The following is a 25805-nucleotide window of genomic DNA, read 5'->3' as shown; positions in this document are numbered from 1 at the left end:
AAAGGTGCTAAGCGTCTGAACTTGGTGAAGGCTGTCAAAACCGTCAACACTAATCCACAGCTACATGTCAACCTTGATTTACAAGGTGAAAATGACACAAAAAATGGTACAAATGACCCTGGAAGTAGACACTGAAGCGGGCGACGACTTCATATCCCTGAACAACTGGAGGAAAATGGAGCGCCTTACACTCAAAACTTCAGAAGTTCGTTATGAGTCTGCAACAAAAGACAAGATCGACATACTAGGAGTCTGTCTAGTCAAAACAAAGCTAGATTTACATTAACATGATAGCCAGTAAGCCACTATCTAAAAAGTGGCCTAAAAATTGAGTTCCGCTCCAGTTACATGGATATACACAATTTAAGTGGTTTCTGGGTCAAAAAAACCTGAATTTTTCAAATCTTGGTAGTAACTCGCTCTAAACCGGCACGATAGCCGGGAAAACAGGGGTGTATAAAAATACGAACAAGCCCTCTTCATTACATATGGCAATCATTTAAATTCAAACTGAGCATTAAGTTTTCTTAAATTTATTGACTGAACACTCATATCTTTTAAATGAAAGTAAAACTAAAGGTTTTGATTATAAAAAAATCACAGGGGTGGATAGAAATGCCCCCTTGCTGGCACATGCCTTGCGAATTATCAAACAAGTTAAAAAACATTGATAGTTGATTTGTTTGATTATCCACTGGTCTATGGGAAAGTTAAAACTAGATTATGTTGGAACAAATGAAGAAAATAATGAATTCAAATACACCAGAACTGAAATTAGCCATCAAAGTCGTCGTCCTCTTGGATTTCTCCTTCGTCGTTGTCATCTCCTCCAGCTTTATTCTTACAGTGACAACACTGACAGAACTCAGTGCATTTCAGGTTCTGCTCATAGCAGCCACATTGTCCTGTCTGACATTTACTAGCCTTACATGAGCAAAAGGCATCTTTGAGTACTTCCTCACTCTGTGTGAGATACCATCTTAGCAGAGCACCTAGACAAAAAAGTATGATGATCAGGTTGTAAACTATTATTGGCAAACCAACAGGTTTTTGAGCAATTTAAGATATTCTTGGCTGCAAATCAAATCATGTTTGGTTTTTTTTTCACAAATGAAACATTTTTCTGAGTGAACTAATGAACAATTCATCACTGGCGCTATGTATTGATCATGCATATCTCTCGATATCAGGGGCATCATCATACTTATTGTGGAGCTCTCTTAACTGAGTCATTGATAAGATCTGCTTCATGGTGATCACTTCCCGGCAGAAGGCAGGGCTGAGTCGTGTCTTTAGGTTACTAAAAAAATAAGTAAAACATTATTACAAATGCATATGGTACTGCTTGTTGCAATAGATTCCCATGTACCGTTATGTTCAGATAGCATGTACTGTAATTCATAAGAAGGTGCTCCCTCACCAAAGAAACAATCATCAATTTTTTTATTGTTTAGAAGGACACCAGTCCAGCATAGGCCATGTTAAGAAGTTTTTCCGATTTCACATACACAGACAGGATGAAAGTGTATTAGGTGTTAGATTATGCATCCTGTTTTGTAGAGTTGCCCCGATTTCGGTATCGGAATTGGTATTGGTGCCGATATGGGTGTTAAGTATCTGAATCATTATCGGCCGATTTTTTCTGAAACTTTCTGAAACTTCCGATACTTTTTACAGATCAACTATTTTGCAGAAAACCGTATTTTAGCCTGCAACACTAATAAAAAATCATCAGCGGCAAGCTTCTTACTTTTACCTAATGAATTTCAGGCCTGCCACACAATTTATTTCATGTCTATAGCCTGATAAACACAGCTAAAGAACCTTTTTGCTTTAGTCAGAACGTAATCACAAAGTGTGGTATTTCCCAATTACGGCGATAGGACTTATTGCAGCCGATCACGAGCAAGATAACAAATACGGAGACAAAAACGCAGGGTAATATTTCTGTTTGCTAGCATTACGAAAGTAATTTAAACAGTCGGTGTATAAAGTTATCTATCACTTTCTTGATCCTGACGATACAATGTATCGTTTGTACCGTATAAAAAATGGTAACCTTAGTGGCTTATCGGTATTTAGCCTGTTCTTCATCATCTGTGTCATCGCCCTTCAGTACGACTGGCTACATTGATACTGATAGAAGAAAGACATTTCTTACTGAGAGAATTGAATCACTAACGGTAATTAAAACAAACGCTGATTTGCTCTAAACTGGTACAGACGCAGCAGTTGATCCAGCAATAAAAGGGAGACTTCGTTATCACAGAGAAAACTGTACCACTAACAGTAATTACCTTTATTTACAAATTACAAGAAACACGGACTGTTTTGTTACCACATGCACGGTATGTCAGTGTGTGATTTTGCATATACATGTATATTTTTTCCATAAATACAAACAAATAAATACATTAACATTTATATTTTCTTTGCATTATGTTTGTATTTGCATAATAAGAAGAACAACTATCTGTGCAACACAACAAATAAGATTACCAATAATCTATGCAACACAAAATAATCTGAAGCGGATTATTTTTTAATGAGAATCGGTATATCGGATCGGTATCTGAATCAGCTGGTGAATTTAGAATTGGGGCATTTCTACTGTTTTGCAAAAGAAATAGCCACATTTCACACAATCTGTATATTGTGCAGTATTACATATATTAGGTTTTTACCTGATTGAGTAAAGATTCACTGAAAAGAAACAGAGTATAGCTGAACTATGGCATGTTATAAATAATTTAAAATCTACATATTAAGTATTGACGTAAATCACAATTTACACACTTTTCATATTTCATTTGGTGCTTTGCTAAAATCTAAGTATATGGTGGACATGTCATATTAGTTTGTACTCTGGTTTTGGTTGATATTGGATGATGGGAGCAGTTATGTACAGAACATCCAGCAATAATGTTCATATTCACACAGATAACAATGTACAGTGATTACACCAACCTGGATGATGCGCCCCGTGTCTTGTGTGTGGGAGTTATACAATGATTTCAGCCCTGGATATTGGTAGTAACACTGTCTGTGGTAACACATCTCCTGAGCGACAGTGTCAGCAGAGAAAAAATGTACCAGGAGGCTATGATCAGCTCTTAGCTCAGCAGCTTGTTTTAATTTACCTTGTAAAAACAAACATAACAATTCAACAAATCTTCACAAATGCTAGATTAATTAGTCCTTACGGTAGACCATGGTTGTGATAAACATAATGCTAAACATGTTGTGATAAACATAAACATAATGTTACCTAACTTACCAGCATCTTTGGTCTCTGCCCTTAGTAGACCATCTCTGATGCGCTTACCAGCTTTCTTAGTCCACCACTCCTTTTTCCACAAATAACTCATAGTTTGGGTAGCGTAGTTTCAGCTCTTATTGAGGATGAGGAGCGCAATTGTTTAGTAGTTGGCTCAGGATCTTCATTCTCATGAGTTACAATCTTGAAAGAAACATGTACCAATAAAATTTAACCAGATGCAGGCATTCATACATCTCATTCATCATTCAGAGTTGTCTAAACAACAGTGAAAACCTAGTTCAAAGTTTGTAATTTTAATTTAATAAATGTAATTTAAAATTTTTAAAACATTAGGTACGGCAGATTAGTTCAGAATTATAAGATTACTTACATTTGACTGTTGTGCTGATTTGAGCTTTGCTAAGCTGGTTATCCTTACATAGCAGGTTTAGTGGATTAAACGCAGCTCAGCTTTGCTATCATGCAGTAGACTTATCAACAACATCATCATAAGTATAAGAATGTATAAATTCCTTGCACAAAGTTCTTTCAGAATCTTTATTAGTAACTACCCAGTCTTTGGCATACTTCAGCAACTTATCATAGCATTGCTGACTCAGTTGTTTGTGTAGATTTCTTTGGCTAGTGCCTTGGAAGTGGCAGCAACAAATCATAATGCTGATTATCTTACTCAGAAATCAAAAACAAGTCGATTGGAACTCAATTTCTCAATATAAATAAATGCTAGAACTCCACACACTGTATTAACTCATAAACGACCTTGCGCTCTAAACCAATCAAATGGCCGAAATTCGTTTGCCAAGAGAGAGCAACTCCTCAATTTTAGTTCTCCAAAAAATCATTAATTCTGAGTGAATGTGCCGGTTTGCAGTGAGTTACTACCTGCCATGTTGTTCAGCACCTTCAACTCTATAACCCACAACTTACACAGTGTATATCCATGCAACTGGAGCGGAACTGAACAATAATTGGAGGTGGCTTACTGACTATGAGAAGCAATTACATTTTGTATGAAGCAAAGTACCAAGTCTCAACCTTCTAGGAAGAAATGGTATTCGACAACTTGGAATCTCAGTTGATGGATTAATCAACCAATGTCAATTGCAGGAGATTAAGCACTTAGCTAAAAGCAAACAGATGCAGGACAACCGATCTACCAAAACAGTTCATCATCACACAGTTGGAACACCATGCTCTGCTTTATACTGTGGACCCAAAAGAGATAAACATCCTAAATGTGTGGAAGCTTTTGTTATCAAAGTATTTGGCAGCAGAACAGTCAATATTAGAGTACTACCCAGAGGACCAACCCGGAAGAGACATCTGGAACAGCTTTGTCCTAGACATGCTTCACCAGAAGATGCCAAGCTACCTGCCGAAATACCAACCACTCCAAGCAGTCTTCCGCAATCGCAACCATTGCCTGCAGCCACAGTACCAAAACCAAACAGACAAAGTCCAAGATTACCTGATGCCGATGAATACAACAGAGACAATCCCAGACGCTCAAAGAAACAATCTAATCGCTGAAGTCATCCATACAGCTTCAAGCTAGCAGGGAGGTGTTGGGAAATTACAATGGACAATCAGTGCATTACATTGTGAATGAAATTGACTATGTCATTATAGTATTATACATAGCTGGTAGTCAATTTCATTCACAATGTAATGCACTGATTGTCCATTGTAATGTCCCAACAGAAACTATCAAGTGTGCATTCCAGTAAACAGTGGAGTCTTCTTACAAAATTAATTTTTTCGAAAACTCTTTGGTATGTAGAAAATTTCAAGAGCAAAAACCAATTTAACCATGTAAATGCCCTAACTCTTTCTAAACTCCCACAAAACTCAGAAACAACATTTATGTGAAGAAAACTTCTGGTTCCCTTTACTCTCCACAAGACAGTCAAGCAACACCACCGAGTATTAACCGCCAATTACATATATAGCTAATAAATAAATATACTAAGCATACATGTATAACAGGCAATGAACCACATTCAAACATGCAGAGAGTGTGCACACACAGCTCTGCCAAATTGATCGAATCTTCCTCCTTAAATATACTTTCTTCTTTCTTAGGCTTTCCTACTTTTCTCTTTATTTTATGCTTGGTCTTCTGAGTTTACTCAGTCATCCAAGCATCCTCAACGGTAGCCGAGCGTTCTCCTGTGACCGGAAGTCTCAGCCCGGTGACCGTGGTGACCAGGAAGTTTGATTGTCACGGCCCTGATCACGGCGCTCTGACGTAACACTTGTATAAATACATGTAATGGTGAAAAACTGCAGCAAATGCATATTAGAACTATATTACTACATAATAAATAAAAAGTATGCATGGAAAGAAGATAAAACAGAAAAATAACAAAAAAACTACGAACAATATTTGGTTTGTTTACTTTTGACGTTGGCCCTATGGACAAGGCTAAGCAAAGATTGTGGGAAATGGGAACACAATGGTCAGAAGAGGTTAATATTATATTGTTATCTTTTTTATTCTGACTAAATTTTCTTAAAGGTTGACTTGCAACAAAATTCAAATTACAGTTATTTGATGTGAAAAGATTCACCATGTCTTACTCTAGTGTGTTGTAGGTGCAAAATATGTGGAAAAGTGTTTACAAGCTCTTAAAAACTCAAAAACGAACAGAAAATCGCAGCCACACGAGACCGCCTTAGTTTGGATTCTCTTTCCAAAACGGCTCAAATGTGATGTAGTTGTGAGAGATGGTTTCTGTTTACACTTTCATGCAACCTTATTTGCCAAAATATTTTCACAAATATACTTCACGCATTCAATAAAACCATGTCTATTGTTCTTACGCTTCTGTTTTATCGTCATCGTAATGCTGTCACTTTTAGCAGTGATATCCTATAACTTACCGTAAAAATTTGTTTAATTTTTTAGCCTTAGTTCGAAGGAGTACATATCATTGTCTGATAATCATGACGAGCCTGTTGGTTGTTTGTGATAATCGAAAAGTGCTGCAGAAATTATTTGCGAAGTATTGGGTCACATGATCAGATTACGACTTGCCGATCATATCAAACCGAAATAAAACTATAAAGTAGCGAGCATCTATATTTGATACGGGGTCTTCGGTAAAACCCGAAGTGTTTGTCATAAACTAGTGCTACGATAAGTTTTATATTGAGCTTTGTATTGGCCTTTCAATTCACGTGAGAACATCACATGACAAGACAATAATCAAATTTCATGGCTACGTCATCGAAATAAAGAGATTCCAATCTACGGCGGCTTTTCGTTTCTGAGCTTAAAGAGCTTGTAATCACATTTCAACATATTTGGCACCTTTAACACAACAGAGTAAGACATGGTGAATCTTTTGATACCGAATAACTGTAATGTGAATTTTATTGCAAGTCAACCTTTAAGAATGTGAGTAGAAAAATTTATATCCATTAGCATGAACTGAAAAACTATTTGATCATACTACATACATGTAAAACACAGAATGTGATTTGCCAAAAACGAAAGTTGTCTTATTCTGTATGTGGTATTTGATAACTCCAAACTATACAATTGACAAAAACAAAACACTGGTTGTTTCCTTGACTTTTGCTAGACATTGAAGCTAAGTGAGATGCGTTGTACGTCGTACTCGTGGAGAGCATTCGGGCTAAGAACAAACAAACAAATGGTCCCAAACCCTAGCGGCTTTTTGTATCTAGAAAGTAAGTTGAAGTTTTTGTAAGCTGAAGCCAAGTTTCTGCCAGAAAAATGGTTAGCAACTTGAAAATTTTGTATGTACATGTAGAGTCTTTTGTAAGTAGAAATTGTACTGTACATTACTTTTCTCTGAGGGTGCCAATAAAACATACAGTATGATTTTCAATTCTGAAAAACGGAGAGAGTGAGAGGGAGGTAAGAGAAAGCATCAATGAGATGCATCAATGAAGCTTACAGTATACCTCACTTAATAGCTTGATAGCCTATAGAACTTTTTAAGCATTGCCTCAAAAGTACCTTAGGTAACTTGGAAAAGCTTACAAGCAAATACAAAATTTATTCTTATTATCAATTAAATTACCTGTAGAATTTCCCTGAAATGGCAAATTACAATTTTTAAAGAGGCATCTGTATCTTGTGCAATAGCACTCATATATAGCAAATTAGTTCAATCAGACATTTTACGGTAATTTGGTAGCGAAAGAGTTACGTTATCTGTTACTATTAAAAGTGTGGTAGTTTGAACAGAGCCATAAAAAGTGGTTAACTCTTACTGCCATCTTTTAAAGCACAATTTAATACAGGTTTTATTAATATTTTTATAAGATTATTCAATCATCTTAAATATTTCTAAAATATCTGTATAAATGTGACTGTTTTGTCATTTCAGTTTACCTGAAATTCAACCTTCTGAGGATGAGACTACTAATATCATGCCAGGTAAATAGTCACAGTAATATGCATCTACAAATATTACTGTAAATGGTTAATTTATTGGGTGGAAGCACACAACTCCGCTAATTTGTTCATTTGGTGGCTCAACTGATGAGCAAGTGAATTTACTAAACTTTCAATATTATTATATTATGTGAATCTGGACTCTACAGTATTTGTGCTACTTAATATTTTTTACTATTTCTCGAAATAAAAGATACGGAGATTCTCTGATTTTTAAATTTTTTAGCTCAGGCTCATTGATCATACTTACCTAGTAGATTCAGTTGATACTTTCAATTAGTAATTCTGTTAGTAGGTTCAGTTAGTGATTCCGTTAGTAGGTTCAGTTAGTGATTCCGTTAGTAGGTTCAGTTGGTGATTCTGTTAGTAGGTTCAGCCAGTGATTCTGTTAGTAGGTTCAGTTAGTTATTCTGTTAGTAGGTTCAGCTAGTGATTCTGTTAGTAGGGTCAGCTAGTGATTCTGTTAGTAGGTTCAGCTAGTGATTCTGTTAGTAGGTTCAGCTAGTGATTCTGTTAGTAGGTTCAGTTAGTGATTCCGTTAGTAGGTTCAGTTAGTGATTCTGTTAGTAGGTTCAGCCAGTAAGTCTGTTAGTAGGTTCAGTTAGTTATTCTGTTAGTAGGTTCAGCTAGTGATTCTGTTAGTAGGTTCAGTTAGTGATTCCGTTAGTAGGTTCAGTTAGTGATTCTGTTAGTAGGTTCAGCCAGTAATTCTGTTAGTAGGTTCAGTTAGTTATTCTGTTAGTAGGTTCAGCTAGTGATTCTGTTAGTAGGTTCAGCTAGTGATTCTGTTAGTAGGTTCAGCCAGTGATTCTGTTAGTAGGTTCAGTTAGTAATTCTGATAGTAGGTTCAGTCAGTGATTCTTTTAGTAGGTTCAGTCACTGATTCTGTTAGTAGGTTCATCCAGTGATTCTGTTAGTAGGTTCAGCCAGTGATTCTGTTAGTAGGTTCAGTTAGTTATTCTGTTAGTAGGTTCAGCTAGTGATTCTGTTAGTAGGTTCAGCTAGTGATTCTGTTAGTAGGTTCAGCTAGTGATTCTGTTAGTAGGTTCAGCTAGTGATTCTGTTAGTAGGTTCAGTTAGTGATTCTGTTAGTAGGTTCAGTTAGTGATTCCGTTAGTAGGTTCAGTTAGTGATTCTGTTAGTAGGTTCAGCCAGTAATTCTGTTAGTAGGTTCAGTTAGTTATTCTGTTAGTAGGTTCAGCTAGTGATTCTGTTAGTAGGTTCAGTTAGTGATTCCGTTCGTAGGTTCAGTTAGTGATTCTGTTAGTAGGTTCAGCCAGTAATTCTGTTAGTAGGTTCAGTTAGTTATTCTGTTAGTAGGTTCAGCTAGTGATTCTATTAGTAGGTTCAGCTAGTGATTCTGTTAGTAGGTTCAGCCAGTGATTCTGTTAGTAGGTTCAGTTAGTGATTCCGTTAGTAGGTTCAGTTAGTGATTCTGTTAGTAGGTTCAGCCAGTAATTCTGTTAGTAGGTTCAGTTAGTTATTCTGTTAGTAGGTTCAGCTAGTGATTCCGTTAGTAGGTTCAGTTAGTGATTCTGTTAGTAGGTTCAGCCAGTAATTCTGTTAGTAGGTTCAGTTAGTTATTCTGTTAGTAGGTTCAGCTAGTGATTCTGTTAGTAGGTTCAGTTAGTGATTCCGTTCGTAGGTTCAGTTAGTGATTCTGTTAGTAGGTTCAGCCAGTAATTCTGTTAGTAGGTTCAGTTAGTTATTCTGTTAGTAGGTTCAGCTAGTGATTCTATTAGTAGGTTCAGCTAGTGATTCTGTTAGTAGGTTCAGCCAGTGATTCTGTTAGTAGGTTCAGTTAGTAATTCTGATAGTAGGTTCAGTCAGTGATTATTTTAGTAGGTTCAGTCACTGATTCTGTTAGTAGGTTCATCTAGTGATTCTGTTAGTAGGTTCAGCCAGTGATTCTGTTAGTAGGTTCAGTAACTGATTCTGTTAGTAGGTTCAGTAACTGATTCTGTTAGTAGGTCCAGTCACTGATTCTGTTAGAGTGTTAGTAGGTTCAGTCAGTGACTCCGTTAGTAGGTTCAGTTAGTAATTCTGCTAGTAGGTTCAGTCAGTGATTCTTTTAGTAAGTTCAGTCACTGATTCTGTTAGTAGGTTCATCCAGTGATTCTGTTAATAGGTTCAGCCAGTGATTCTGTTAGTAGGTTCAGTAACTGATTCTGTTAGTAGGTTCATCCAGTGATTCTGTTAGTAGGTTCAGCCAGTGATTCTGTTAGTAGGTTCAGTCACTGATTCTGTTAGTAGGTTCAGCTAGTAATTCTGTTAGTAGGTTCAGTCACTGATTCTGTTTGTAGGTTCAGTAACTGATTCTGTTAGTAGGTTCAGTCACTGATTCTGTTAGTAGGTTCAGCTAGTAATTCTGTTAGTAGGTTCAGTCACTGATTCTGTTTGTAGGTTCAGTAACTGATTCTGTTAGTAGGTCCAGTCACTGATTCTGTTAGAGTGTTAGTAGGTTCAGTCAGTGATTCTGTTAGTAGGTTCGATCCGAGATTCTGCTAGTAGGTTCAGTCAGTGATATTGTTAGCAAGTTCAGGCACTGATTCCATACATGTGTATATTCATCAAAATATTAGAATATATCTATCGTGGAATAAGTATGTGAAAAGCATTTGGTTAGTACTACATATGTGTATAAACTTAGTATTATCTTCTTTATATCAACTTTAACTACTCGCTCAATGGTTTGTATAAACTGCAATAAAGTATTGTTAACACACTGAATGCGTTTGTTGCAAACTAAGCATCGATTTATTTTACCTAAAAACATTAGAAATAGTTTTAAAAATCTTGAAACCATGAATTTAAAGATGATTGCCACCCACACATGAATTCATTTCCACCAAAACCCACCCAACTCGGTTATTGTGTACCATCATGTACCTGATCAATATAAAAACTGTGCTAAGCCCTACTTGCAGAGAAATAATTCTTCAACAGCAGAAGGTAGACCAATCTCCCACAAGCGTGGCTCTATCGTGTTTTCCAGCTATGACGCCAATCAGATTTGGCTGATCATTTTGAATGCCCCATTTACTTCAGAAACTGAATGTTGACCATCTCATCAATTGACACTGTCGTACAATGGATAACATGAATTCTTAATTTTTTATAGTTTCAGTTATGCATTTTTATGGTATTTTGGATATTTCTCTCTCAGCTACATTACAGGAAATATAGGCCGCTATGTGAATAAACAGTATTGATAGCAAATAGATAACTGCATGTTACAGAAAATTATCTCAATTTCTTAAAATATTCGATTTCATTGTATGCTATTTCTAGGAATATTGTTCAGAATGTAAAGCGTAAAACTCCATTTAAATTTGTAGCTCTAGGGTTAATACGGTTATACAAAATGGAACTTTGTATTTTTTTGTATTCTGTTTACATAGAGCAAAGCAGTGAAGACTTCATCAACAGCATTGATTGCAAAGAGCTGAAGTTAAATGGGGGTACTGGCTCTAGGATGGTAGCTGACACTAGTGCACCAACTAACCCCAGTGCACCAAATAACGCCAGCACTCCAGCGGACCCTGGTGCATCAGCTGAAGCCAGCTACCCTGAGGAAGGGATGAGAATTTCTATGAACAGTGCCATGATTGGCCACCTTGAGCAAAACCATTCTTTACCTTGCACAAATCCTCCATATGCTGAACTGCTCCCTGAAATTGCACGGCAAGTACCTACAGTTTCTTATTTTGTGACAAACATTTAAAGTTTTGTAAAATTGTAAAGATTCATTTTATTAGAGAGTAAGTTACACACATGAAATAATAACTTTTACACAAAGTTATGTCGTGTCTTAATAATGCCACAAACTAAAAGTTATGATAGACTTTAGAGATACATAAATATGACTCACTATTACAGCCAGTTGTAACTATACACTGCTACTACCTAATGACTCACTACTACAGTCGTATATAGTCACAACTATATAATACTACTACTACCTAAGGACTCACTATTATAGTCAGCTGTGCCTATATACTACTACTACCTAAGGACTCACTACTACAGTCAGTTGTGACTATATCCTACTACTGCTTAAGCACTTGCTGCTTCAGTCAGTTGTGGCTATGCAAAAGTTTCGTCCTGAACCGTAACACTCTATTTTTTCAATTGGCAGGATAACTGATGAACATCCAGAAATTGTAGCCCCACTCTTTTTTCCATCACCTACAAATTCGAAGCTTCTAGTTCTGGGACCAGGTGTAAAAAAAATTGAAGATGAGATCAAGCTACTGGAAGCAACTTTCAAACCATTTCAGATTGAAGTTTCAGAACTTGAACCTTTTTTCAGAACCGACAAGCTTAATTTACCAGTTTACACCGAACCATATCACCTTGGCATGCTGTGCAATATTCATACGCTGCATCCCGGAGGAGACTCACATCTATCTGCTGTTGGCGGATATCTAAAGGATGATATTCACATCCGTGAGAACCTGATACTTGTTGCCACTGCTGGCCATGCTGTCTTGGATGAGAATGAACAAAGACAGCTAGCAGATAGTAATCCAGCGCATGTTGCAAAAATCTTGACACAGTCTATTCGAGATAAAGCTGCGGAAAGATCTCAAAATAGACTTCAGGTTGTGCCTCATAATGGCTCAAGTGTAGACACCGGAGATAAATTGTTCGTAGCTTATAACCATTTTATTCCATCCTGTGAAGAACGATCTGGGCCCACATTTGTTGCAGACATTTGCTTATTGCAAGTAGATGCTAGCTTACTGGATCAAAACATCACAGCAAATACAGTTCAGCAATCAGATTCTCTTTCACACATATCTGATGGATCCTTGATTCGTAGCAGAAGCCAGTCGAATCGAAACATTCGCATTGCAGGCTACATTGATATAACGGATGAGAGTGATATTGATAAACTTCGTGCTGCAAATGTAACCCTGATTGTAGATGGTTTCAAGGATGGAAAACTTATAGAACGGCCAAGGACCATTGACACGAATGATAGGAGGTTCACTTATCCTCAAAATTCTCAACCACAAAAATCCACAAGTGTGATAGCACCTCACTTTGCATTCACCACCAAAACTAGAAGGCGAGTTTCAGCATTAGGCATTTCGCAAATTCAGCTTTGCAATAGTGTTGGGATATTTTTACCGGTACTGCTAAAAACTACCGAAAGCATTGGCAAAGGATTGAAACATCTATATGCTGTAAAAATATTAAAAGCTTGTTAAAATGTATAAATAATTAATGTATCAATAACTGGTTGCAAGGAGCATTTGCCCAAACTTCATAACCTCTTTTAACATACTCTAGAATGGCTTTGTTTCCTAGCAGCACAAGTTTGTTACGCCTAAATATTTTCAAGGTCGAAAATCATTCATTCAATTAATTAATTTTGTGTTTAACTACAATAAAATACTCAATGAAATTTTGAGTTGACAATTACATGTGGTTTTATTAATGGAAATCAAATATAGCTGACTTTTTGGAGCTTTAAAGTTATTTTGAAATGCGGTAGTCACGATAGTGAAATGGTCTGTGGCAGTCACAGAAGGCAAAATAAACTTAGTTTGTCCCCTATACAGAACTAACAAATTTTTCTTGAGTAACAGAGATTGTTACTAGCTTCATAAAAAGGCCCACAGTAGTAGGGTTTTTTAAACAATGTTTGATTTATTGTTAACAAATTTCTAAATAAAGTCTTAGATAAAACACACGGTGCGGTAACAATTCGATGCAATTAAGTATTTTTTTAGTTCGCCAACAAAACAGTTGCCATACCAATAACAATCCTTGTTTGCCATTTACCAGCAATTGTCTTTTATAGCACTTGTCTATTACAGTCCCTTGTACTACTCGTCTAATATAGTCACTTGTACTACTTGTCTACTATAGTCACTTGTACTAATTGTCTACTATAGTCACTTGTACTATGTGTCTACTATAGTCACTTGTACTAATTGTCTACTGTAGTCACTTGTACTACTTGTCTACTATAGTCACTTGTACTACTCGTCTACTATAGTGACTTGTACTACTTGTCTACTATAGTCACTTGTACTACTTGTCTACTATAGTCACTAGTACTACTTGTCTACTATAGTCACTTGTACTACTTGTCTAATATAGTCACTTGTACTACTTGTCTACTATAGTCACTTGTACTACTTGTATACTATAGTCACTTGTGCTACTTGTCTACTATAGTCACTTGTACTACTTGTCTACTATAGTCACTAGTACTACTTGTCTACTATAGTCACTTGTACTACTCGTCTACTATAGTCACTTGTACTACCTGTCTACTGTAGTCACTTGTATTACTCGTCTACTATAGTCACTTGTACTACTTGTCTACTATAGTCACTAGTACTACTTGTCTACTATAGTCACTTGTATTACTCGTCTACTATAGTCACTTGTACTACTTAACTACTATAGTCACTAGTACTACTTGTCTAATATAGTCACTTGTACTACTTGTCTACTATAGTCACTTGTACTACTTATCTACTATAGTCACTAGTACTACTTGTCTACTATAGTCACTTGTACTACTCGTCTACTGTAGTCACTTGTACTACCTGTCTACTGTAGTCACTTGTATTACTCGTCTACTATAGTCACTTGTACTACTTGTCTACTATAGTCACTTGTACTACTCGTCTATTATAGTCACTTGTGCTACTTGTCTACTATAGTCACTTGTACTACTCGTCTACTATAGTCACTTGTACTACTTGTCTACTATAGTCACTTGTACTACTCGTCTACTATAGTGACTTGTACTACTTGTGTACTATAGTCATTTGTACAACTTGTCAACTATAGTCACTTGTACTACTCATCTACTATAATTAGTCCCTTGTAGTTCTTGTGTACTATAGTTACTTCTAACAATTCTTTGGCATACTCACTTGTAGCACCTGTTTAGTTTAATCGTATACAAAAAGCAAAAGCATACAAAATAGGGATAGGCGTAAGTAAGATGGAATGTTGTGGTCACTTAGGATCATACTTAAAGGTGTGAAGTATGACTCAAATGGATCTATAAACGCATTTGATGACATTAATTAGGCGACGCAATTATTGTCTTCTTTTAAATAATTTCTTTCAGTTGATCATCTCGTTAAAATTTTTTAATAGTGTTTGTCAACTTTAGTAGCTGTTAGTTTCACCAAAAAACAAATCATTTTTGCAATTATTTTTGTTACTAATATATTAATACTATCAAATTAATATGTGAATATTAATTTGATCGCAAATGTTTTCTTCAGTATCGCAGATGCGTCACTTAAAATCTTTTTTAAAGGTAGTTACCGTTTACAGGCTGATTCCTGGAAAGAGCGGAAGTGAAATTCTTGTGCATAATGAAGATGAAGACGTTTGCTACATCTTAGGCCTTCTTATTGGAAGGTTCAAAGTACCAAGTGAGGTAACAACTGATACAGTATATCAAGCAATGCCTTATGGACCAGCCATACGCAGTCTCATGTTTCTATACGATGATGAACTGAGAAACCTTAGACCTAGTGTTGGCCGAAGGAGAGGTGTCAGACTCAGTGACACACTTGAGAGCCTTACATGATGTCTAAGAAGAAGCTTTTAATCTGTAACCTATATATCAAAGAAAGGTCTGTTGTCACATCAGAGTAGAATCAGTAGCCTCTGCTATCTATCTATGTTTCTGCTTGATTATCAGCCAAGAGCACTCTTTCTTTTTTAGACTTTCGATCATTACAATCAATGAATCTGTTTTTAATGGTTTCCAAATTTACTGCATAGTTTTCAAGTATTTTTATGAGCTATAATTCTATGCATCTATATTTGCTTTGCAACATTGGGTAGCATCTGTTCCATGACCTAGAACTTTGCCTCACAGAGTTTATTGGTATGCTAATTCTGGTTATAGTTCTCAAATATTAACAAGCTGTCTTAATTTTCTTTGAAGTCTTACAAGACTAAAAAGATTAAATATTGGCATGTTTTGCTAAGTTTTTAATATTTTACTTTGGTAAAGAGGTTTACCAATATAAAGCATTCTTTTCTAGTTACATTTCTTAGAAGAAAAAAATTCCAAATAGCTTAGTTTTAAATATCATCCTTTTTGTATGCAGGCACTGATTTTAATCTAATTATAAATTAAGCCGTTTCACTAAATATGCTTTTAATGTTTTGCATTTATTTCTTTCGAATGGCATATTACCATTTCAGTTTTACTAGCCTCAATTTGACTACTCGTGGTATAGAGTTCTACAATTGAATCACATTGTAACAATGATAATGTTGATAGTCGTTTACATTATTCATCACAATTTTTGGTTTCTTTTCACTGCTTCATTTTCACCATCTCTCTTTGTATTGTGGTATTTTATTAATATTTTTAGTGTTACTCTCAAGCAAATTAATATTGTTGCTTCTAACAAAATTATTCTTTGTGTGTTCATTAGAGTACCTCTTGTTGTAATGCACATTTTCTATTGGTTTTTCTATTGATGTAAAATAAATGCACATCTAAATCAGCCACAAGTAAAGATTATATATTAATACTAGCCAATGGCAATAAACACAATAACACCTTTTCATGCTATCATTGTTAGAATATTACTCCAATCCTTATTCTAATTTCATTTTCTGTTTTTGTTGTTCACAAGCTTGGGTATAAGCGTGTTAAGCCTGATTGGCTAGATTAAACATACACTCCATCATATGCTCCATCTCCACCATTGTTTTAATAAGCTTGCTGGTGAGAAGTTGTTTGTGGTTTATGTGTTCAACTTCCAAAAACAGACAAGATAAACTCAAGTGGTAGCATGGGCCAGGTCCAAACTTTAGCGATTGGTTTTTCATTGGCTACCAATTGATCAGCTATTTTATAACCATGCCTAAGGCCATATTAGTGCTGCTTTTGTTTTCAATAATTTTCTAACCTGATTTCTTGATTCCAGCTTCTTCGCTTTTAAATCATTTTATCATGTAGCTGATTGTTACTCATCATTAATTCCTATGAATCTTAATTGAGACAAATAAGTTTCCATAAGCTTTGAAAGATAACTAACATTTCTAGCATCAGCATTACAACTGGTAGATGCATTATTAATGGTTTTAATTTGAGGTTATCCATCCGCATTTTGTTCCAATTTATTTTTTAATGTGCATGCATACAAGGTGAAAACTTAATTATTGTGGACATCTATTTATCGCACAATGTCCTGGAGCTTCTTACTTTCTACAGACCTTTATGAACAGTGTATACCGTTAGACTGCACCAGTCCAATCCATATACTGTATCTTTTTATATCTGTAACTTTGTTTATCATTTTGTTCAGATATTTTATACTTGACAAGATTACCATTTGGTTCCACCTAATGACTGCCATATGTTTTACAGTTTTACTATTCTCACCGCCCTCATCTCCATTTATCATCGGGTATCAAGGTTGTTTGTGGAATAAATCTGTTAATGAATGAATGACTCATTAATGAAAGATGACTAATGCTATTTGGGCATTAGTCTAGTAGTGCTATTTGTACATTAATTTAGTAGTGCTATTAGTGCATTAGTCTATTTGTGCAGTAGTGCTATTAGTGCATTAGTCTATTTGTGCAGTAGTGCTATTAGTGCATTAGTCTATTTGTGCTATTAGTGCATTAGTCTATTTGTGCTATTTGTGAATTATTTGTCCTTATCCTTTCTTACGCTTCTCTTGCTTGTTATATAATTCGTCTGCGTTTTTTCTATTATGCGATTTTGTTAGATTTCATTTGTGCCAGGTTGGCAGTGTGTCACTTGCTTTTATAAATAAGAACAGAGAAGTTGTAATTGTTAGACACTCTTAAAACTACATTTAATTACAAGCTATTCTGGTATATTATATATCATGGCTAGCGTTAAATTATAATAATTATGATACATAATAGCAAAGTGTATAAAATAATCTACATTTGCAAACTTAGCGAATTAGATCGAAAAATTAGAGTTGGTTGCCAAACTTCAAACAGAAACTAATGCGGAATCAATTTTACCACTCTGACAACTGTGACAACATGAAAGATGGTTTGCTGGAGGCTTTCAGTACTGACACCTATTAAGAATATAATCAATTATGGTAGAGAATGTTACAACAAGGAAAATTGGTAGATGTGTACTCGTCTGACTTACGTTACGGGCCAAGAATCACCTGAGCCACTAAGTTGGATGTGCTTTCATGCCATCATTACAGTCTAGTATCTCAGCGCAATTGAAATCTATAGCCTCAGTAGAACGGCTAGATCTAAGCACTTCAGTTGCCAGAGCTAGGAGTATGCTTTCTTGTCAAGGGCAGCCTTTGTGTGCAGCTGGCTGGCAGCCATTCCTTCATAGGTTATGGTACAAAAGACTGTATGACTCAGAAGTGTAAGTACATTATGTTGGTTGTCAACAGAAACTATGTACATGTAGATGTTATTCTCATGGCGATGAAGGCCATATAGCATGACAGCGCTAAAACAAGCACAAAAACGAGCAGATAATATCGTCAGCGCTGGGTGTCACCTCTGTGCAGCAACAGCTTTAGTGTTTCAAACTGTAGCAGTAAAGATAAGTGACAATGGTTTTGAAGCTCTTGTGGATACCGCATGTGAACAGAAATTTGTATGGAGTAATATATGTAAAACTAACAAAATTCCTGGCGTTGCACGGGTATTAAAAATCCTGTTATAAACAGTGACAGGTAATGTAGTTGCCAATCACTTGTCGTTACTCTAACACATTGCCATGGCTAATTTGAGTAAGCTAGTGTTGCTAATTTTATTAATGAGAGCTGTAAGAGCAAGCATGAAATGACATTGCTCCGTTGCAAGATTGGTATGCATATTTTTACCCACATAACGACTTATATTGCCCAAGGACTCCACCAATCTTATTCTTTCTTTTCCACAGCCGTAAATACAACAAAAGTAATTTGAATGTTGCATGTAGAACACGCAAGATTCTATAGAGAAATTTTCACAGTTACAAATATTGATGATAGAACCTCGTAACAAAATGCTTAGAGGCCCAACCGCTAGTTGATGTCCAAGTAATTATTGGAATAAACTTTGTAAGAAGTTTGAACCTGGCTACGGGAGTTAGATTTGAGATAGCTGCAAGATTTTGTGTCACAGAGGTAGTTGAAAATGCTGAAACAATAAAAATAGACGAGGATTTCAAAGCGAAAATGAAAATGGGAATGGGAGTGGCAAAATGGTTAGCCAGAATTAAGCGTCAGGTGGGTGGAATGTTCTGTACCTGCAGACGGCCAAGATTTTGGAAATGAAGTCAACCAATGGGTTAAGTATTAAGGATTAAGTTGGCTTGGCTGTTGTATTATAGGTATCAAATTCTTTGAGCCGTATCAGAAATTATTCATCTTATGGCTGTAAAAACAACTCAACAATTCATGAAAGTAGTGAATTATCGAGAGCTAAATGCCTATGTTAAAAGCAACCCAAAAGTTGAAACTTCAGAATGTCAAAACAAGCTAAGACCATGGTACAAGTTGGAACACAAAATATGTATGCTAGGCTATACTAAGGCATATTGTAAAGGTTTTGTGCCACCTTTACTTACTTTACCAGTATAAGACTCGATGCATAAGTTTATACATGTATTTCTACTTTGTTCATAAGTTGTACAAGAATAATAGAGCATGTGCAATGAACAGGCCCAGAACAGTTCCTCTTTCTAATCTAAACGTTCAAGCTTATATAGCCCCTCTTGTTCTACTTAGTTGGGCCCAGCTCGGCTCTCTTTAGTAGCCAGACACGATCCACCACAATATTTACAATTACATGGTAGTGAAGATTTGCAAATATTTCAGGTCAAGCAGTAAAGTAATTGAAAACAGGTTTCTCACTTATTTGCATAATTGGCAATGTTAAACAGCCAACACCAGTCTTCTGCCAAACCTAATTAAACAGTTTGACAAGACTCTCCTTTATAATGTTAGGATCTGTTATTTATCTTGCATGTTTAGCAATCACAAACAGCTTTCTCAATCATACTAAGGATCTCTAAATGCCCTGATGTGCTTCAGCATCTGTACTAACAATTTAGCTTTGCCTAGCCTAAAAAATCACAGCGTTATCATCATGCATTACTAAGTCACCTTAGATAAAGAACTTCTCTTTCACCGTGTAATAGCCGTCAAGTAGCCTGATTTAATCTTTCAGTTAGCTTTGATCACAAGGAAGAACTCCTGTATCACAATATCTTATTTGTATTTGTTAGGGAACTTTTTGAAGTCTATCACATATTGACCATTGCGACAATCGGTGTATCATCATCTCAGATAGGTGTTTTGTTACCTACTGGGGTAATTTTCAGCATCCTTAGGAAAATTGATTCTAAAGTTGTTCGCTCAATGTCTTGAGTGCCATTGGGCTACTGAGTGAGCCTTCTTGATGGCTCGATCAAGCTTAAAAATTCTACTGTTATCAAATTATAATATTTTATTAAAGTTGCATAAGCAATAGTAAGACCTCCAAGGATCATCAGAAAACAAAATGACTGGGCCAAACCTGTATCATTTGTCTGTTGCCGCACACATTGTTTGCCTGTGTAACTGTAAGAATATCAACTGTCAAAGCCGGGTAGCTTTTTCTTACCATTTTGTAGCATGGATGTGGAGTTTAGAGCCATCCCATTCACAATGATGAGAGATTTTGCAAATGAACATCCAGCCTCCAGACTTGAAGTGAAAATTCACTAAGACTAAGAAAGTGAAATTACATCTTATATGGTAATTTGGTCGCATTACCAAATAAAAAAATCGAACATGGTGGGATATGACAAGTCTAAGTTCTTAGAGCAGGTAAATGTAATTTTCAAGTCCTATAATCCAGATACATGTAATTTTGAACTACAAGCTGGTTTAATCAACATATTTAAGTTGCAAAAATAGGCAAAAACATTTACAATTTTTGCAAAATACCGACTAAAAGTAACTACTTTACTATATAATTATATTAAAATAATTTGGTTGTTAAACTAGATTATATAAAAATTGTTTGTTCAAAATTCCTATCCATGATAAGAGAGCCTATCTGTTTTAAACAGATGACTTTTGAGAATAGCTATTTTCAGCAGACAGCCTTGTAATGTTTCTAGTTCGTGTAAAGGAATTTACTGCCAGCTCAATCTCCAAAATAAAACATACATACTGATTGGTGTAATTTTATAACCACAGCTCAAAACATGATGAATGTATAAATATGGGTTCTTCAAACTTGCTCATATGCTCAGAATATTGGCAGATTGAGCACATATAAACATAGAGCTTATAACAGTCTTCTGTAAGCATTACTAGAACTAATCTTGTTTTAAGATGGATTTTATTACAGTTTATTTATGAGCTTTGAAGTTGTGTGCTATTATGTATCCTAAGTATTTTCTAGAAATTATTTGTTTGGCAAATGTTGATCATACAGACAGGAGATAGACCAATAGATACAAGGTATTAATTGTGTATGATTGCTGCTAGACGAACAGAGTCAAGTATGTAAAATTGCAATTTCTTGCCATAGTGTCATACTAGTACATTATACCGTAGGTGAGTGTAGTGTTGGGTCCACAGAACTGTGACAAAAGTGTATGCCTTTTATGAAAATGGTTAATGTACAAGATGGTGCTGGTGATAAGTTTTTTATGTTCTTTGTATCTTTTAATCTAAGTATGGTGTGGTTCGGTCTAGTGGTTCGGAACATGATGGTTTTTTAATGCAACCCATATATTTAGATTTTTAAGATTGTAAGATAATATTTTGCTGTTTTGAATTGATCTACTTTAATTGGTGTTCATGCGTTCAGCCTTCCCGAAATGCACTGTACGGGTGAAGGTCACCATTATAGAAACGCATGGCGAGCGAACCTTTTAGTTGAGTTTAGTGATGCAGCTTATATGTGAACATATGCCGCACAGGTGTCCTTTAGCGGGATATTGCCGAAGCCGAGGTCGGGCCGTAGTCTACACGCACAAAAAACAACAAAGGTCCACGTAGCTATGAGCAAAAACATAAGTATCCACCCAAATATCTCACCAATCAGATGAGCAGTACACACAAAAACTAAACCCATCGACAGAGCCACCCATCATGTCAAAATATTCTAAGTTTCAAGTCATGTCTAGCACAACTCACCTTATATGGTTTCTCAAAACTTGTCCCAAAGTCCCTATTAATATGAGACTGTCCGATTGCTGTTTTAGAAATGGTCGCCGCTAGCCTAACCTAACGTCCTAATTAAACATCTCAGTAATTATCGGGGTATTGCTGAGTGCTCCCGAACTTTTTGATTCCCTCTTTTAGTAATGCCCCGATAGTTAGAACTACTACTTTCAACCCAAGGTTCCGACTTTGCGTCGTTCCTATCGCTTTTCCTTACTGCATATATATATATATACTGATATATTAACACTTCACCTCTTAGTGGATAAACATGATTACAGAGGAAATTACAAACACTGAATTATGCTGTGGATTTACAACACCGGGTTCAAAACTGGGTGAGGGCAATAAACCGATTACCAGGTGAGTACCTGTCTAGTATAACTACTTATCTAAAATTGTGGGTTTGTCCTATTTCTGATTTTAAGAGAATTTATCTATGTTATCTGCTCTGCTTTGTGTTTTGTGATCTTGATTTTGATCATCAATATTTCAGCCATGAATCAATAGTAACAATCATATGAAGCAATTTATACTTTGACCTAGTCATTTATGCATATGTACATTGTATACATCAGCCAGTATAAATGCTCACCTCACCCCACATTGAACCACATTGGATTGACTTTTAACTAACATTATTTTTTGTGCAATAAAGTGAGTCACAAGATGTTAGTTCAAAAGCTGTCAATACTGGTTGTGAAACAATGGCTATGCTGAGAAGCTCTACGAAGGAGATGATGAGTGGGATAGTGCCTGAAGCTTTTGATCACTGGCTGTCCCTCAAAGATCAGCATTATGTAAGTGGATAGTGTACATGCACGTATATTTGAATCCATCGTTTTTTTGGACGTCATCAAGTCGTTTGCGCATGCGCTCGTTCACGAAAAAGCGACCATTTTATTAGAAAGCGATCGTTTTTCTTTGATTTATTAGTACTTTTAATTGTTGTTTTGAAACTATAATAAAAAATTGCAAACAAAAACATCGTTTTCAAATTATCATTGCAAAAGCTTTGTGTTTCTAACAAAAAAATTGTCTGTAATGATGGCCGACAACGGTAAAATGATGTCACGAAAAAACGAAGGATTAAATGTATATTTGAATTAAACAGGAATCCTCCTTTTCACTAACTGACAGCCAGTGCAGTGTTGTATCAGGATTGATACTATTCATCCGCCACCATGGGATAGGAGTAATAGTATACCTTCTTACTAAATAATATTAACATACACATGCGTTACACAGCCTGTAGGGGTTGTGCCCATGTTCTGGTGTTTTTGGCTGCCCTGCCATACTGTGATCTGCTGTTGCAATTTCAAAGGTTACATTAAAATTCCTATCAATTTCAATTGGCCGCCTCAATCTCAATTAGCCCTTGTGATATATTATATCTTTTTGCATAAAGTATATGTATGGTTATGAATTATTTCAGCTCACTCAGGGGTGGAAAGAAGTCATTAAAGCATTTTATGCATCCCTGAACATTCCTACCCTAGACATTGGTTTCACAATCAGAAAGAATCTGTCTGCTCTGTCTATCCAATTGGAAAAGAGATGCAAGCTACTTCTTCCGGCAAAAGTCATCATAAGCTTCATTCGAAACTTACCACCTAGTCATGGTATGTGGTTGTGTTATACTACGTATTACATAGAGTTATGGCAACCAAAGCCTTTTTGATTGAACCACTGTTGGTGTCAAAATAACATATCACAGGTTTTATCTGCATGATTTTAGTTGTTTCACAGCAAAACAAAAACCTTTTGTACCACACAATACCCAAACCCTGATATACCCTCACAATTTTTGTTTCTTAAACCTTTCTGGTATTCACAGCATCAATTTTTTGGCTATGGAATAGGTCATACTAAATTCAATCAAAATATCAGTGAACATAGTCCATATGTATACCATAATCTAAAAGCTCTATCACCGACACAAATTTTCACATGCCTGACGTGATAAACTATACTCTTTTTTAGAGGAAGAAGTATTGAAGGCTTTCTTATAGCTACATTTGACTCTGAGAATAAAACCTCACAGACTCTACACCCTTACTAACAAGGAAGTAAGTTGATTCAAATCTAGTATAAAACACTGAAAAATTCTGAAAACATCATAGTCTATTAGAATTGACTTGGAATTGCCCCTTGGACTGCCCACCTTCACACTGCTTCTAAAATGCTCTGCACTGTTCCGGTAGGCTGATTGTGCCATTTGGCATATTCTGCAAGGTATACCAATAAAAATTTCTGATTAGCAATGATTTTACTGTCATTGGTGCAGGGGTCACGTGTATGGCGCAATTTCCATTTCCATAACATTTCCATAATTAATTTCCATATTATTTCCATTTCTACAACATTTCCGTAATTCATATCCATATTATTTCCTTTTCCATAACATTTCCCTATTTCATTTCCATATTATTTCCATAACATTTCCATATTATTTCCATAACATTTCCATAATTCATTTCTATATTATTTCCATTTCCATAACATTTCCGTAATTCATTTCCATATTATTTCCATTTCCATAACATTTCCACACTTCTAAAATAAAATTTCCATATCCATTTCCATAAAACTATGGAAATATTTATGTTCATGGAAATGGATATGGAAAAGTAAACATTTCCATAATGTTTAGCGATCCCTGCTTTGGTGATGATTTGAATACCATAAGATAACCAGGTTACCATTACCTAGTGATTAATTAGCTTGGGCAGCCCCCCACTTGTCCTGAGATAAGTTTGGGCCTGTCCAAGCTTGTGACTTTAAATCAACTGCACTCACACGTATGAAATACATAGCCAACTCTTTTATTTTTTAGAAATTTGGACCATCTCTCACCATTGTTGCAGATGAATGTGCTATCTGTGTGAACAAGCAGCAACTTAGTAAATACCCCTCATACAGTGAACTCATAGCTGCCCAGTTGATGTTGCACCCTGTACCACACTTGGAATATGTAAATACTTCAGAAATCTACTTCTATCCTCTCGAATTCTTCTTTAGTATGCATGGTGCCATACCTAACAACAAAAAGGCTCGCAAATTCTTAGATATCTATAACTTTTAGCTAACAGTAAACTAAATATGCTTCATAGGCAGTATAGGTATTCGAGTCAGTTAGTACTGTTCAAATAATTGGAAACTTTCACTTATTATCAAATTACATGGCAGCAATGAGATTTAGGTCTGTATAGCATTAAGTGAAACCAGCATGTAAATTGAAGAGAAGAGTTAATAATTTTAGTCAAATCGTATTATTATATACACCATGTTTTGTTGTTTTCTGCGCCAGTTCATAAGTATATCTTCAGCCTGATCAAATCAACTAGTCATTATTGGTCATTATTTTTTGTTCTGACATGACATTATCAGCTGGATAATCTTTGGTGGCTATTTAATCAATTATGTATAAGTTTATTTGCTGATTGGCTTAGAAAGCTCAAATCTTGTTATTATTTTTATCGAAGTTTAATAGTAGGTCATAATTTTCCCACTGCTTTGATTCATTTTGGAAAAAATCTATCATTATTATATGTTGTATATATATCAAAAGAATAAACCATGGAGTATATTCAAATTACTATATTTGTTTCAGCTTGGTTCTCCATGGCAACCAATTCTATCCAGTAGCCTGCAGTCAGTTTTAGCTCAGTTGGCCTCATTTGAAATTGTTTAGGGTGTTCATAAACCCCTTCCTGTGAAGCATGTATTTAATCCATGGTCTCAGTCTATCTGATAATATATGGCTCACTGTTTGTGGGCGTTTATTTGAGCACCCTACATCATGGCATCAGTGTGTGGTTACACAGGCTAGCAAATTTGTTATGAAATATGGTATTACATAATCACTGAACTCCCTATGACCTTTGATATTGCAACTTTTTTATTCCACATCTGGTATTAATCATTG

General features: G+C 35.7%; 1 protein-coding gene across 1 annotated transcript; it reads left to right on the top strand.

The window, feature by feature from the left end:
- Positions 1 to 22580: 22580 nt before the first annotated feature.
- Positions 22581 to 25461, top strand: LOC137404601 (uncharacterized). Its single transcript, XM_068090820.1, has 4 exons — positions 22581 to 22677; positions 23313 to 23499; positions 23861 to 23946; positions 24714 to 25461. The coding sequence occupies exons 1-3, from the start codon at positions 22585 to 22587 to the stop codon at positions 23887 to 23889; spliced, it is 309 nt and encodes a 102-aa protein (XP_067946921.1). The 5' UTR covers positions 22581 to 22584; the 3' UTR covers positions 23890 to 23946; positions 24714 to 25461.
- Positions 25462 to 25805: the final 344 nt, after the last annotated feature.

The sequence above is a fragment of the Watersipora subatra genome, chromosome 9, assembly GCF_963576615.1.
Source record: "Watersipora subatra chromosome 9, tzWatSuba1.1, whole genome shotgun sequence".
NCBI lineage: Eukaryota > Metazoa > Bryozoa > Gymnolaemata > Cheilostomatida > Watersiporidae > Watersipora > Watersipora subatra.
Note: the sequence above shows the minus strand (reverse complement) of the source record. Positions and strands in the feature narration are given on the sequence as shown.